The sequence below is a fragment of the Doryrhamphus excisus genome, chromosome 1 (genome assembly GCF_030265055.1).
Source record: "Doryrhamphus excisus isolate RoL2022-K1 chromosome 1, RoL_Dexc_1.0, whole genome shotgun sequence".
NCBI classification, from domain to species: Eukaryota; Metazoa; Chordata; class Actinopteri; order Syngnathiformes; family Syngnathidae; genus Doryrhamphus; species Doryrhamphus excisus.
In genome coordinates this window covers 44357013-44372964 of record NC_080466.1, presented here as the reverse complement: position 1 = coordinate 44372964, position 15952 = coordinate 44357013, and the positions used below count along the sequence as shown (strand labels likewise).

Here is a 15952-nt window from a genome sequence, read left to right as displayed (position 1 = left end):
GAATATTTATGTCTGCCCGTCAGCAGTGACATGACACCCTCTGGAGATGAATAATAGTCCGTCCTGCCCCGCCTCCAATTGCTCAGGCCGATTCACAGCAAAGCCGTGGGTGGGGGTGTGGGTCTGATGTGATGTGGGTTCAGACCTGGAACATCCTCATGCCCTGAGGTGAGCAGTAGCCCCGCGCCCCTCGCTGACATGTGACCAAACTTCTGCTCCATACAGGAGTCTGTCTGCCACGCTCATCCACCCTCATCCACCCTCATCCACGTTCATCCATACTCTGCCACGCTCGGCCACGTTCATCCACGCTCTGCATCTCATGACTTTAGAACTGGAAGCAACAATTAATATGGCACTATGTACACGTAACCAAATAGTATTTATTTCCCAGTCCATAAATTCCTGATCCGCTTTTTGGCCTTCATGTTCTGTACTTCACACAGAGTGAAAGCTCTACCCACATTCCTGATTCCTGATATTGCAGATTTGAATTAACAGGCACAATAATCCCAAATAAAACATGACTTGCCGTTACAGCCGTAACGCCCAGCAAGCTAAAACTCAACTCTTAACCCCCGATGTCACTTCCTGTCCACCCACCACTCTGCTCTTTTAGCATGGGAACACATTTATAGCAATACAAAGGAGAGTGAGTCTTATATTATTATTATTATTATTATTATTATTATTATTATTATTATATATTATTGATATGGTAAATGGCTATTTGTTTTTCTTATTGTCTACTGTATCGGGTGGTATGAGTGGAAAGGTGACTACATGGGGGGGGGTCTTTCACCTCCAGGGGGTCTACTCATGTAAAAACCAAGGTCGTAAACATATGCTCTAACTATTTTCATTATAAATAAGGACTTCTACTTGGTGGAAAAATTCACTTATCACGGTGGATTAACCAATTCATCACGATAAGCGAGGGATTACTTTTGGCAATTTTGGGTTGGCCTTCATTGGACTCGTTTCCACTCCATTCCACTCGTTTGCCGGGCCTCCATGTTGGCACATCGCCTGAGGCAACAGACTCGCCGAGTCCTTTGTTGCTGCAGTAGGCTGGCCGGGTCAGAGGTCATAGAAGGACAATACTATGTTGGTGCTGATTTTCCTAGTTTTCCGATGTAAGTCCAATACCAGTCTGGCCAGCAGCACTGGCCGATGCCAGTGGAGTACGTAGATCGTTTTGTACTGCTTCTGGTAGCTGCACGTTTTAGCCCCTTTTTCCATGACACTGCTCTGTATAAGCGGCGTTGACAGAACGGGGGCACCAAGTTTTTGTGTAGAAGAGCCCAGTGGTTCCTTGCTTGAAGATTTCAAATGTGTTTTCCGGCTGCAAGTGCGAGTATTTTGCCATGAGACCAAGTTCACAGATTGGAACAGAATAAAACATGACATTTACGGTGACTGTTAGCGGGGGTAAGACTCGGTACAGAACCTTCCTTTCCCAAACCCAACCAGACCGTTCTACACATGTTTGGACCGTAATGGAGACCTCCAGTAGTCTGATGTGGAAATGGTGTGTTGTGGCGATATCACACATGAGCTTGATGACGTTGTTCCTTCCAATAAAAGGATCTCTGCCGGACCTCCATCAAGACAGGTGGGTAGCCGATCCGTCAGCTTTCAGGTGCCACAGTGTCAGGATCTGTGCTGGTGACGGGGCCAATCTTTGACATAATGCTCCGTCTGTCTCCAGACCTGAGAAGGGGCTGTCATGCTTCAGCAGGCCGGGTAATTATTTCCCTCTTATCCCTCCTTGCCAGGGCCGGTCTTAGCCTTCAATAGAAGCCAGGGACCGCACCGCTTCCCATCGTCGGCTTTTTTCCTCCATCTATCTTCTTCCATTGGTCTCACTTCGTCTCACTCCAGGATTCCAAGAGCCTCTCTTCACGCGGCCTGCCTTTTTTTCCGTATCCACAATAAGAGATTTACACGGGCCAAATAGCTTTGCAGTTTTAGAAGACTTTATGCTGCATAAGTCATGCGGCATAGAGTATCTTTATTGCTCGATATGGCTTGCATTGCTCGTTCAATCTCCTTGACTTCTACACCAACATTGACGCTTTCTTTGATGGACGCAATCGTACGACCCCCGTGACCCCCTGGCGTTTAAACAGCAAAACCAAACGTCACACGGCAGGATTGGAGAGCAGATAATTAAAAAAAAAAAACAATTTAGAACTACGGAAATACTGCATTCATAAATCAGGAATACTACAGGAATTCACTCACCACAGCCGGGTCTGGAACCAATTAACAGCGGTAAACGAGGGATTACTGGAGGTGGAAAACATTTCAGCATCCAGTCCTTGCTAACAGGTCCAAACATGTCAGTCCATGAGGGTCCTCGTCGGGTCACATGGCAGATTTCCAGTTGGCTTCTGGAGTCTTGACTCCGATGAAGCTATTTCCGTACATGCCTGCTCCGTGCTCTTTTGGTTCCGCTTCTTCTTCTTGTCTTTTCTCAGTGAAACGGGGCCTACACTAAGTGAGTTACTTTTGCGGGAAATGTTGTGGAGAGACAAAAGGCAGAGCGTAGATGGGATGATGAGACCAGTGACAGGAAGTCTAACGACAAGGTCTTTCAACGTGGACCGAAGCGCAGTAATCACATCTCAGTAAGACGAGCTGTCTCATTATTCCAGGAGATGTGTGATTACAGACCGCAGGCCTGCCTTCATGGGGGGGGTGCATGTTAACCTGTGGCCGTGGGGCATTGAGTGGGGATGGAAAACAAACAAACACGGCCTGCCAGAGCACGTGGTGACAGTAGCGGCTGTCTGCTGGAGATAAGACACAACAATGGCCGCTAATAGGCCACAGAGGGACACACGCCCAAGTCCAGCCCTGCCGTATTCAAAGCCTATCTGCTCTCTGCTAACAAAGGAAACACGATGCGTTCCCGTTTGGCTCCTTCCTGCCGGGAGATTAGGAGTGCTTAACGGGGGTACGGCCGTGGAAATGTGGATCGCTCTGATAATTCAGTAACACTTGCAGAACTCTTGGAACCAGCCTGGGCAAAATGAGAAGAAAACGCTGTGCCCCCCTTTGGTTAAATCTTGGGGGGGGGGGGGGCGTATGCACAATGCCCCCCTCTTTATCAGCCCGTGGATGTTTTATAGAAGTGCTGACATCATAGTTTGTCAACATGAAAAATGTGCATGCAGCATATTTCCTGGACTGTAGGTGTTCTTCTTAGTTTGGCGAGTCATGTGACTTCTAGTTGGGTGCTCCTATACCAAAGACTACGTATCGTGTTTTTAAAGGTGAACCACCATGAGCCATTGAAAGCCGAGGGTGCGCCAGGCTTGTGACACGCCTGACGGAACGTTTGGACCAGGTGAAGAACTGCAAGAACTGACATTGCACACTTGGATCTGATGGAGGCTCCACGTGGAGCTCCAACGTCCAACAGAAGAAATGGGAGTGAGACAAAGCAGATGTGGAGGCAGCAACAAGCATAAAAGACGTGGATCCAATGTGGATCCAATGTGGATCCAATGTGGATCCAATGTGGATCCAATGTGGATCCAATGTGGATCCAACGTGGATCCAATGTGGATCCAACGTGGATCCAAGGTGTTCACACGTCACGGTCTCTTGGCGGCAAAGGCGCTACATAAGCCAGGCTCCTCCCAGCTCGCTATTGCTGCTGATGTTGGACACTTTTAAAGTCCTTAAAATACTCTGAGGGCTACTGAACAAAAAGCCAAGTGATAGGCCCAAAAGATGGCAATGGCCCGAGCCGGAAGATCCGCTTGGCTGTCCGTCAAGACACAGGACCACCATGATGGCTGTCACTGGTGCCGAGCGCAGTCCATCAGACGGCATCTTGGATAGCAGGGTTTTAGGAAGGAAAAACATCTTCAAGGCCTCTTCTCCTCAACACCAAAAACGTTCCCGTTCGGAGCATGAAACAGGGCACACTGAAAGGTGGATGAAAGTACTTTTCTCCACCTGATGAGTCAAAATGGAACCTGAAGACTTCTAGAGCATCCCATTTTAAAAATGTTATGAGGAGTGTGTACGTCGCTCCTGTACCCCAGAGGAAATCAACTGAAGCTTGACGGAAAGACTGACCAAGAGTTCCAAAAGGATCTGCTGAGAAGAAGACAACGGTTGTCCACCAGCAGGGAGGGTGAAGGATCTCAGCCATGTGGGAGGAGATGAGCTCTGTGAACTTGCTTGTTGGACTAGCTCGCCTATTCCGCCTCCTGGGCATCTTCATGCTCTTGTGTATCTCCATGACTTGCCTGCAACTTGTAGTCCGTAGTGATTTGTAGTCCCAAGGTACGGCCGTCATACCAGCTGTCATTGCATGGCGTGTCATATAAATGTGTTGGCTTTAATTGGAGTTGACAGAGCGGCCCATTTTTCTAAGAAGACCATTTCTTTCTTCACTTCGACTGGAAATGCCGTGGAAGGTTGGAGATAGCAAAATGGGAATAATTCCACATGGCAGCGAGGTTGCAGTCGGCAGCTCATGCTGTAACACCGCCCGCAAGAAGGCATGGATGGTCGAACGAGAGAGAGAGAGAGCTAGCTAGAACATTAGATGTGATGATGTCACATTAAATGAGATTGCTCGCATGCGCTGAGCTCCCATGAAAGAAATCTACCCTGCCGCCGACTTACTTCACCTGCTTCTGTGACAGCTAGTATATTGCTAGCGAGTCTAATGTTGGCCGCAGATTGGAGCCCCTTCATCCCTCTGAACGCCATCTTTGACAACCCCAACCAGGCAGGGCAGTCACATGATGATGATGATGAAGATCCAATAAAAAAGTCCAATACTGTACGTCACCTATCAAGTCAGACAGTCAAAGCTTGGACTAATAATGCTAATAATGCTAATGCTGCTAATACTGCTATTGCTGCTAATAATGCTAATAATGCTAATACTGCTATTAATGCTAATGCTGCTAATACTGCTAATAATGCTAATGCTGCTAATACTGCTAATAATGCTAATGCTGCTATTACTGCTAATACTGCTATTAATACTAATAATGCTAATACTGCTAATAATGCTAATGCTGCTAATACTGCTAATAATGCTAATGCTGCTATTAATGCTAATAATGCTAATGATGCTAATACTGCTAATAATGCTAATGCTGCTAATACTGCTAATAATGCTAATACTGCTAATACTGCTAATAATGCTAATACTGCTAATACTGCTAATACTGCTAATAATGGTAATCATGCTAATGCTGCTAATACTACTTATGCTGCTAATACTGCTAATACTGCTAATAATGCTAATACTGCTATTAACGCTAATAATGCTAATGCTGCTAATACTGCTAATAATGGTAATCATGCTAATGCTGCTAATACTACTAATAATGCTAATGCTGCTAATACTGCTAATGCTGCTAATAATGCTACTGCTAATGTGCTGCTGATGGAAATGTTTCTTTGCCAGGTTCCGACATGAGTATCGTGCACCCACTGCTCCGATTGTGTCACATTTAATCACCTCCAACGACTTCATTTCTTTTTTGGAGACCTACATTACAGTACCTCGTCCTATTTTCCCCAAGCAGTATAGTACATGGTACAGTATGCGCCATGTAGACCAGATTTACCAAGAAAACAAAAACCTTGCAGAAAGTGTAGCACAGTCCTTGACACGTGTATATTGTTATAAACAAGACTTAGCTCTCTGCCAAGCAACATAAATCAACATAAATCTTTGTGTATATATCATTTATACACATGGATGTCAATAGGAGATGCATGAATGGAAGAAATATGGCTCTTCCCAAAAGAGACAGCATTGAAAAATGTGTTGCAAACGCCTGGAGAGCAGAATCCGCTCTAACCTGCGTTTGAATCTCTGCTGTCCCCTGGTGGAAGCCGTGTGGTGTAGCGAGCAGGCCCGGCGAATGGCTCTGGCTTGGGGCTGGTGAGAGTCCAACGGCTTGCTGTGATTGGAAGTGTTGCTTCCAGGTCCGATGCCGACCCTGTACTTCATTTAGCGTGTGCACACTGAGCCCACGTTCCCGATCCAGAAGACGCAGCCAAGTCCCAAACACAGCTAACAAACATCAGAATGGAGGACTAGAGCTGAAGCTCACGTGGAAGGGATATTTAAAATGTATTTATTCACGCTGCCTTCCAGCCGTCAAACGGCCTCCTGCTCCTCTCCTTCGCCGCGTTTGTGGCTGTGTACAAAGCAGCGTAGTACAGCCGGTGATGTGTTTAGAATTTATTGCGATGATGATGCTTACTCTTATGATGCTAATTATTGATTCATTTTTTACAGGATTTTTCTTTAGTGGTAGGGGTATTTGTATGGCATTTCAGCCATTTTGACCACATCAAACATGGCCGAGGGCCGGCTCTCTCATCATGGTGTGATTACATTTAGTTGAAATGCGAGGAATCAGTCCTTCATTTGGATCATTTCAGCCCGCCGCTACCTGCCTTGCTCGTTTGCTGCAGGGTTGGCCCGGTCGGCGGTGTTTACAAGGAGATGCTCATTTGGATAGCACGTAAAGGACGATGCCTTGACCGTCACTCTAATAGCCACCCGAGTCCTTGATCTTCTCTCCTAGTAAACATCATTACCACACACTGCAAGCGTACGCTCAGTGGGCAAACACGGACCCGCGTCCGAGACCACTCGCAAGCCGCTCGTCCAAATCGGCAGCAGCAGATTAGAAGTGATTATAAACAAACATGGAGGATTAATCCTGTGTGCTCTTGTCTGCTTTTCCAGTCAGCTAGCCAGGCTAATTATCATGTGAGAGATTGTTAGTGTAATCGCACACTTAGACACACAAACTCGTTCGCTAAGCTGCCCGTCTTTGCTTGTTCAACACATCACTTCCTGTCGCTTCTTTCCTTTCATTCGACCAGGAAGTGGCCTTGTCTGTGTTTGAGTTAGTCTGCTGCCAATGTCTTATTGCTACAGCGGTATTCCGACACTTGGTATTCCGGTTCTGGCCAGTAGGTCATTCCAAAAGGTTGGACGAAAACCCAAACATGCAAAAAGGGAAGTTATTTTCCCCGGTTTTACCGGAAACAATGTAAATAATTCTGCACCACGGATGTATGCCAACTTCCTGTACATGCTGGCGACATCTGCTTGGATAACGTTCTTGGTTGCTGAAACGTTCTTTAAAAAGTCAGTCGGTGTGGGTACTCAATTCGGCAGAACGACGGGGGTCAGCAACCCGCGTCACCTTTGCCGTTGCATGTTAGATGAAAAAGTAAGATTAAAAGTTTTGAGTGGGGAGGAAGCAAAATAGCTCTTTTGCTAGTAAAAGCCGCCGCCCCCTGGTTTGCTGCAAACCGACAAGTTGCACCGAGACGGCGTACGACGACAGAGGCAAGATTTTCGAGAAAGAGCAAATCATATGATAGCCTGGAATTGTACTGCAGGTTCATTATCAAGGTAGCACAAGGCTTGTCATCATCAACACCGTTCCTTTTTTTAAAGCATTCGTGTTTGCAACAAGGATGTCATCCATTGTTCTCCTAAGTGTTGGTGTTGTTTACTCTTCCTGCAGTCTGTTATTCAGGCTGTGAGATTTCAGTCTGAAAATAATGACTTGAAAATAATCCCTGACAGCTTCTCCAAAACGTACTTTTTACTTCAAATCTCCAAACATCTGATTTCATACGCTCTTTACATGTTTTACTATCCTGGCACATACCATGCTTGCTTTGCCTTCTTCTAAATGCGCTTCTTCAACCTTTGATTCTCAGGTGGAGGCCATTCTTGTCAACATTTTTGGGGGGATCGTCAACTGCGCCATCATTGCCAACGGTATCACCAAGGCATGTCGAGAGCTGGAGCTGAAGGTGCCTCTAGTGGTCAGGCTCGAAGGTAAGGAAACACCACCTTGCCCAAAGGATTGATTCCGTATACAGTGTTCCCTCGTTTATCACGGGAGATATGTAGGTTCCCAAAGCAGCCCGCAATAAGTGAAATATGCAAAGTAGTTATTCTAAGTTTTATGTCCACCATACCATTTGGCAACCTGTCAGTTTGGACACAAAAATTCACTTCCGCATATTTCACTCCTGATGGTACCTCTTGGTCATAGCGCTGTTCCGCTGTAGCGTTTTTGTATCCTTGTTAAAACATATTGCTCATATTTTCATCCTCCTCGTTTTCCTCCTCGATTCATTAATTCCGTAATGGAAGTCCCACACACGGCAGGAAGACATGCTGGCTCCGGATGCTGCAGTGGGGGCGGAGCTGATGGGCGGATCGATCGGCACCCCTAGTTCTAATGATGATGATCTTTTCATGTTTTCCTGATCTTTTGGTCTGTCATCGTGTGAGTAGAGGGCCTCGCCTTGACCTCAACGGGTTTTTTCCTGATTTGTATTCACTTTTGTCGCTGTGACCTATTTGCTCCTGGGACAGCCAGCCCCGCCCACAGCCTAATGCCAACAGGAAATACGGATGCGTAATATAAATATACGAGTCTAACACAACGTTCAGACTAACAGGCCCGTTGCTCCCAACAGGAGCATCAAGGTAACAGGAAGTAGGAAGCACCAATTAGTCTCCCTGGTTTCAACTTGAAACCTGTGTTATCGTTGCTCCACGAGCGTATTCGTATTGGTCTTCATCTTCATCTTCATCGCAGGCCTGTGTCCCAGCCGCAAGCATCGTGCATTTCTCACATGTCACATTCCAGCGTGGTCGTCATTAGCGGCGGCCAGAAGAACGGCAGAGACGCCGCTGATAGGCTCACCTTTCAACCTCGGCATGCTAATGAAACCCGCATTAGCATCGCGTCCCTAATATTGTTTGCAGGTAAGGGTGCCAGCGGTGCATTCAGGCCCCCCCATGGCCACTCCAGCACAGAATGAAGCTGCTATGTGTGCCAGGCCTTTTTATACGTCTGCGTTTCCCTCAGAAATCATGTGGGTGTGAGAAGTGTTGTTCACAGCATCCACAGCTGTAACAAGAGCAGATGTGTTACCGACGCCAAATAGCACTTTGCAGGCCACTTGCTAGCAAGTAGATTGCCTTAAATATGGCGCGCGTGTGAAATCCGTCTTTATGTGGCTAATTACAAACAGCCAATTGGATTGGACTCTTACGAGCCACTAAAATGCTGCACTAGTTTTAATGCTTTTATATTTGATACGGTGGCAATATAACACAAGGGTTCCACTCGTCATCCCAGGCGCTACCATCCAACCCCATTGGCCGAGCCCAGAAGGGCGCTGCTGGTGTCCGACCGGCCATGTTTGCTCGACCCGGGCCTTATTTTACAACTTGGGTTGCAGTCTGGGGGAGAGAATTGCTTGGGAATCAATCAGCACAGCTTGCTGGGCTGGCTCCGGGGCAGCGGGCACGGCCCGGCGCTCAACTGGATCAGAGTGGATTAACTGGCACACTTTTAATTGGGAAATCTCTTTTAAATGGCTCTGCTTGATTGCCTTGGCCGTGATTGTGTATTCCCGTTTGGAAGGACGGGCGTGGGCTCGCCATGCTGGCAAAGCCGAAGGAGGGAGTCGAACCACTTCCATAAGGTGTTTTTCTAGGGTACAAAACTGCTTTTATCCCTGACCTCCAAAGAATGTCTTCCAATGTTTGGCTGATGAAGCTGCACTGCCCTCTCTGGTGATCCGTGAAAGTGGAACCTACTTCCTGTCGTTTTGGAGGGAAAAATGGGCTTAAATTGTCCCGAGGGTGCAGCAGCCAATGGGAAGGCTTTGGCTCAGCTCCGTTCCTGGCGGATTGATTTACTCCGTAGTCCCTTCATTGTCCCAAACAGCAGAAATGGCTTCTCCTTGACGAGAGATTCATCCATACTTGGAAGGGAGAAGTGGGCTCGGGCGTGTTAAATACAGAGCATCCACCTCAGGTCATCACAGATCAATGGCCGTATGGATGAGGTGTGGCGTTGGCCGCCATCTTTATATGTTGATCAGCCGCCAAGACAATGGAAGCAACATGCCGACGGGATTAATGACTGGCAGCACATGAAAGGCAAATCTATCCGCACCGCGAACGACGGTCTGGCGAGCCTTGGGATGACGACTACTTGATGTTTGACTCACGGGGTCCTGATGGGAGGAGCTTTGGGCCGCAAAGAGAAGAGTCACGCTGTCTTGCTGCTGATCGTGAAGAGTCTTCACGCTCAAAAGTCCCAACAAGGATGATGACATCGGCTGATGGAATGAAATGTTTTCACATATTTAAAGCTCCAGTTGGCCATAGCTTCCGTTGCATTAGATGATCTAGACAGTCTTTGCCACTTCCTGATTTCTTATTTTTGCCATGTTTGTCACATCAAACGACTTTAAACATTAGTCAACGTCAACACAACTGGTTATACTGGTTATACTGGTTATACTGGTTATACTGCTGGCATGCTCCTCACCTCCGTTTTTTTTCATGACTCTTTGCTTGCAAGAAGTGTCACCACCATGTTCAGTGTTTCAGTTTTAAATACTCAAATGCATGAATTTAGGTGGAATTCTGTGAATTCCGTGGAATAAATAAAAAAAAAAACATTGTGGAAGTCCAAGTCCATCCAGCTGGAATAGGTGCAGATTCTGGAAGATCTGGAAAGCTTTCTGCGTGTGTAGCTGCTCTATAGGAGTCCGCAAGTCAAAACAAAGGGCTGAAAATGAGCATCCTAGTCCCCTTGAAGGCATAGTGATGGGGACAGACTCGTTCCATCTTGAAGTCAGGCTGGACTCGTCCAAAGGGTTTTCTGGTCAGTGGGTGCGCCATGCTGCGCCAATAAAAAAGTAATAATAATAACCACAAGGAGAATCATCTCCAAGAATACACGCCCTGTTGTGAACCCCCCCCCCCCCACATGAGTTTCCCCCCCAAGTATGAAACTAAAACAGGCAGTTTGCTCTTCATCACTCGTGAGCCTTTGAACCTGAGCTCGTTAAAGCAGAATTTGGCCCAAAGTTGGGATGTTTGCATGAGGAACGCCCCTCTGGCACCCAAATCTGGCACCGCCCCAAACCTTATTATCCTGGTCAAATATGGCGTCCTGGAATTGAGTCGCACATTAAAGTGACATCTCACACTCGCACCGTAAGCTTGCTAATTAGAGAGGAGACGTAACGTAAATATGTGGAAGTGGCAATATTTCATACCTGGCAACCGGGTGTCTAGCGGCCCCCCGCCGAGGGGGCGTGTAGGGACGCTGACCAAAACCGCCGTGGAAAGAACTGGACAGGAAATTGCTGACTGGGTGCTTTTCAATCAACTGAAGCTTCAAGTCGCGGCTCCTCAGAGGAGAAACCAGAATAAGAAGCAGCCGTGGATATTTCACACGTCCTGGCTGCGTCACGCTGGAATAAAGCAGGACCAGGAAGACCTAATGAATTCTAAGCCATGGTCACCCAATCCAGGATGAGAGAAGGTCTCTAGCAGCACCTAGTGGTCGCAGGTGAGCACATACCATCCACTTGGACACACACCCACCCGGCATTGGTTCCTGCCTTTGCTGCTGTGAGCCATCAGTGGTTGTCTTGATTAGACGCCAGCAGGTCAACGCCAGGCAAACGTGGGCGGCGTCTTTGCAGTGGGAGACGTCACATGAGTGTTTGTGGGAGCCACACGTGTTGACTTTGTCACGGCACCGTCTGCTCTCGCTGTAGACGTTTGTCTTCATGCATCCTGGATTTGCATCAGTTGGCCTCCTTTTATCCGTTGCTGCTTCAAGTCCTGAAGTGGTGCAGATGGACTTGAACGATGGGACAGACCATGCGGTCCACATGGTCATAACCAGATGTTGGTGACTACTGCAAGTAAAGTAGACACCCTGGTCCATGAAGGTAAACCAATCAGGACGCCCCACCCTGGTGTGGGGGGGGGGCTCTTTCTGCTCTTCTGCTAATCCATTCGATTAAAGATTGGTTGCAGGTTTTAGCCGTGGGAATGTGTTGGAATGACTTCCCATCCTGTAGACAACCATAACAGAGACTCTTCATATTCATGTTAATAACATTCCTGACCAAAGGCCACGCAAGCTAGGAGAGCTACAGCCTCCAGGACTCCAAGTTGTCACCAAGCGTGGCGTTTGGTGAAAGACTTGGTCACCAACAACTTGGTGGAAATTCATGTTGTACTTGGCGTTCCCACAGTCCCACTTCCTCTGAACACATCAACAGTGACATTCCAGCACCGTGTGGACCTCCAGCTGGCAAACACGTCCGTCCGTCCGTCCGTCCTCGGACAACACTTCCTCCCACGAGGTGCATTCACAGCCACGCTCAAACTCCGAACATCACAACACCTTCATTCCAAGTAACTGGCACCTAAAACATAATCACTCAACTGACTTGTGGCTTCAACATCAGACACAAAGGATGGACCCCCCCCCCCCCACCCCAACTGTGCCCACCGTGCATCTTCTTGGCAACTCTTAATGCGTGCGTCCCATTGGCGGCATAGGTTGGAAATCCCAGAGAATCCACTCCAAGTGGAACAACGTGAACTCCAAAGACCCGTGTAGCATAACGTAAACGCATCGGGCTGTTTTGGCTTCATTTAACCTTGGTGGTCTTCTGTCTCGCTCACTGGTATTCCCCCGGCAGACCTGGTTCCTCGCTGGCAGGGTCCTTACAATCCCCCCCCCCCCCCCCCCCCCCCCCCGCTGTGACAGCACTGTCAGCTTTGTGGCAGCCAGTCAAGGGCCGCTGGCTCGTGTGTCTTTGTGTGTCTTTGTGTGTCTTTGTGTGTCTTTGTGTGTCTTCGTGTGTCTTTGTGTGTCTTTGTGTGTCTTTGTGTGTCTTCGTGTGTCTTTGTGTGTCTTCGTGTGTCTTCGTGTGTCTTTGTGTGTCTTTGTGTGTCTTCGTGTGTCTTTGTGTGTCTTTGTGTGTCTTTGTGTGTCTTCGTGTGTCTTCGTGTGTCTTTGTGTGTCTTTGTGTGTGTGTTGGGCTGGACCAGGGCACCGGGCCGCCGTGTCAGCCAGCACCTGCCCTCCTCCATCCAAACTGCAGCCAAGGAAGCGGTCCACATTGTTGGTGTGTGGAAGCGTCCACGGTGCGGATGGGCAGATGGTCCACAAGGCTACTTCCTGTTCTTCCTGCTTTTTTAGACCGTCTTTACATTTGCGGTTTCGGTCTGAAGCAAAAATTGGAAAGGATATCCGATGCTCACTTTAGTCTGACACATTTTCTTAAAAAACAAATTTGGGTGTATAATCGGTAGGCTTTATGAATAGGCTTTATAAATATACAAACATGCACCAAGACGAGTTTAAAATTAAAACACATTTATTTGTTGAAAGGTTCCCATAATGCATTGCATCACAGCAAAACTTTCCATTGGAGGACACACAGCATAGAAAATGGATGTATGGATGGTACTGCAGTGCTGCGGGAGGCTGACGTCATTGCAGCATCCTGTTTCATGCTATCTTAACGTGAGCATAACTTCTCCTCTTCTGTGACTGACGGCCAACCAACCCACCGTCTACCCCCCCCCCCCCCCCCCCCTCATTTGCCGAGTCTGGTTGCTTTGTGCGCGTTTTGGTGCAGTTTGTTTTGGTGCAGTTTGCTTTGGTGCAGTTTGTTTTGGTGCAGTTTGCTTTGGTGCAGATTGCTTTGGTGCAGTTTGCTTTGGTGCAGTTTGCTTTGGTGCAGTTTGCTTTGGTGCAGTTTGTTTTGGTGCAGTTTGCTTTGGTGCAGATTGCTTCGGTGCAGTTTGCTTTGGTGCAGTTTGCTTTGGTGCAGTTTGCTTTGGTGCAGTTGGCTTTGGTGCAGTTGGCTTTGGTGCAGTTTGCTTTGGTGCAGTTTGCTTTGGTGCAGTTGGCTTTGGTGCAGTTTGCTTTGGTGCAGTTTGCTTTGGTGCAGTTGGCTTTGGTGCAGTTTGCTTTGGTGCAGTTGGCTTTGGTGCAGTTGGCTTTGGTGCAGTTGGCTTTGGTGCAGTTGGCTTTGGTGCAGTTTGCTTTGGTGCAGTTGGCTTTGGTGCAGTTGGCTTTGGTGCAGTTGGCTTTGGTGCAGCCTGCACAATAACAACCTGCATCAAGCAAGGACATGATTGACGTACGACGTGATGGAACTCAAGTAGTGCAAAACAAAACTCTGGCCGCTGCGTTGAATATGTTGGACGATTGCCTTCGCTCTTGAGCAAACGCACCGGAGTTTGTTTTAACCAATCCAAACATGATGTGTGATTCCACCCTCAATTGGACTTTATTGTGTCTTGTAGGGACCAACGTCCATGAAGCCAAACGGATTCTAACCGAGAGCGGCCTGCCCATCACATCGGCGGACAACCTGGACGACGCCGCTAAGAAAGCAGTGGCCGCCATCAAGAAATAGAAACGACAACTGGAGAACGTCCAAGTGGCCTTACCGTCTGTCCAGCGGCGTTGTCAGTCACGTGACCAACGTGGGTTTAGGCCTGGGCCTCAGCAGGCTTGTTTTTAACCAGCTGTCATCACTACAGATCATCAGATGCTTTATGAGCTCGATGAGACGTTCATTTCTCCTCCGTCGTGCAGATTGCCTGCCCACATTTCCTCTTTTCCTCTCGTCTCGCCGCTGATTGGCGTTAATTGTCATTCCGATGTTGCGTTCTACTTTTCCATCACGGAAGTCAATCAGACAGTAACTGCAATCTCCGTAAGAGATTAGACGGAGACCTCAGACTTTTCCATTCCATTTCCAACCTATTTTGTTTCGTTTTTCTGCAATTGTTGACATGAAGCTAATTTCCAGAAGAGGCGTTGCCACCTTAATCGTTCATCTGGTCTTTGCTAGAAGATGGGGCAGGATTGGACGAGCAGCCAATGTCACCGTGACAAGTGAATGCATCTTGGTCAAACGGAAACAGCCGTGATGATGAGATCATCTCTCTGCATCCAATAATAATAATAATATTTTTAATATTTTAATTATCCCTCAACTTAGATGAATATCACCTTAGATGAATATCACCTTAGATGAGTATCTACAGGGAAGGTGCTCCCAACTAACGCCCCCCCATGTTTACCCATTTAGGTCATAGTAGAGTTGTGCCTACAACTGCTTGGTATCTCCTTCCGTTCCACCAACATCTTCATTCAGATGTTTTGAAAAGCAACCAAAGATGGTATGGAATAAAGTATGGAATAAATCAAGTGTTCTTAAATTCCAGAAGTGTTGAAAGCCAAAAAGGCTAACGTGAGAATACAAATTTGCATCCATGACACTATTCTTGTTTTGTCAAAAATTAAAAATCAATTTCAATCCTAATTTGGTCCAAATAAAAACTTGTACACGAGTACGAACTGGTCCAATAGTCGGTTCTTTTCTTTTGTTGCCTCCAATCGCAGTTTCCGCCGTGAATTAAGACCGCAGCAGCAATATGTGCTTTGAATCAAAGAAAAACTCAAAAGGACTTTTTGGGAGACGTTTGGGGGTCCCTGGACGTTTGGACTTTGTAAATATTCAACTCCTCCGCATTTACTCAATAGCTTTCAGAACGAAACGACTGTTAACTTCAAATGTCTGAAGGGAAGCCACACTTGGTCTTTAGCCAGCTAAATCATTTGGCACGGTTGTTAGCCTCAATGCTAGCAAGAACTTCTTGTGGTTTCTTGTCACACAGAGTAAACGCCTTTATATATATATATATATATATATATATATATATTTATATATGTGTACTGTATCACATATACAGTAAAAGATGTGTTAAAGATGAAGTGCTATACAAGTGTTAAGATGCATTAACACTTTTAGTGCTTCCTTCTTCCTGCCCCAAAATATCTGATCTGGCCTATTTTCCTTTTCTTGGAATATCATTTGGATGATAATTATTGGCCCGATATCAGCATAAAAATGCCATATTTCTCCCCGATCATGAAAAAGGATATTCTGCCTAGAACACAATGATCACGTGTTCATGATACCACAGGAGATATGTCATCTTGCACACGTCGGTATCGGCTTGTATCGGTATCGGAAAGTGAGAGTTGGACAATAACGGGATATCGGT

At 47.0% G+C, this 15952-nt stretch overlaps 1 protein-coding gene across 1 annotated transcript in view; it reads left to right on the top strand.

Moving 5' to 3' along the window:
• Positions 1-15418, top strand: part of suclg2 (succinate-CoA ligase GDP-forming subunit beta) — a 58260-nt gene extending 42842 nt beyond the window's left edge. The window contains 2 exon segments of the mRNA XM_058072944.1: positions 7738-7858; positions 14180-15418. Of these exon segments, the coding sequence (XP_057928927.1) occupies positions 7738-7858; positions 14180-14292 (234 nt within the window). The 3' untranslated portion in view covers positions 14293-15418.
• Positions 15419-15952: the final 534 nt, after the last annotated feature.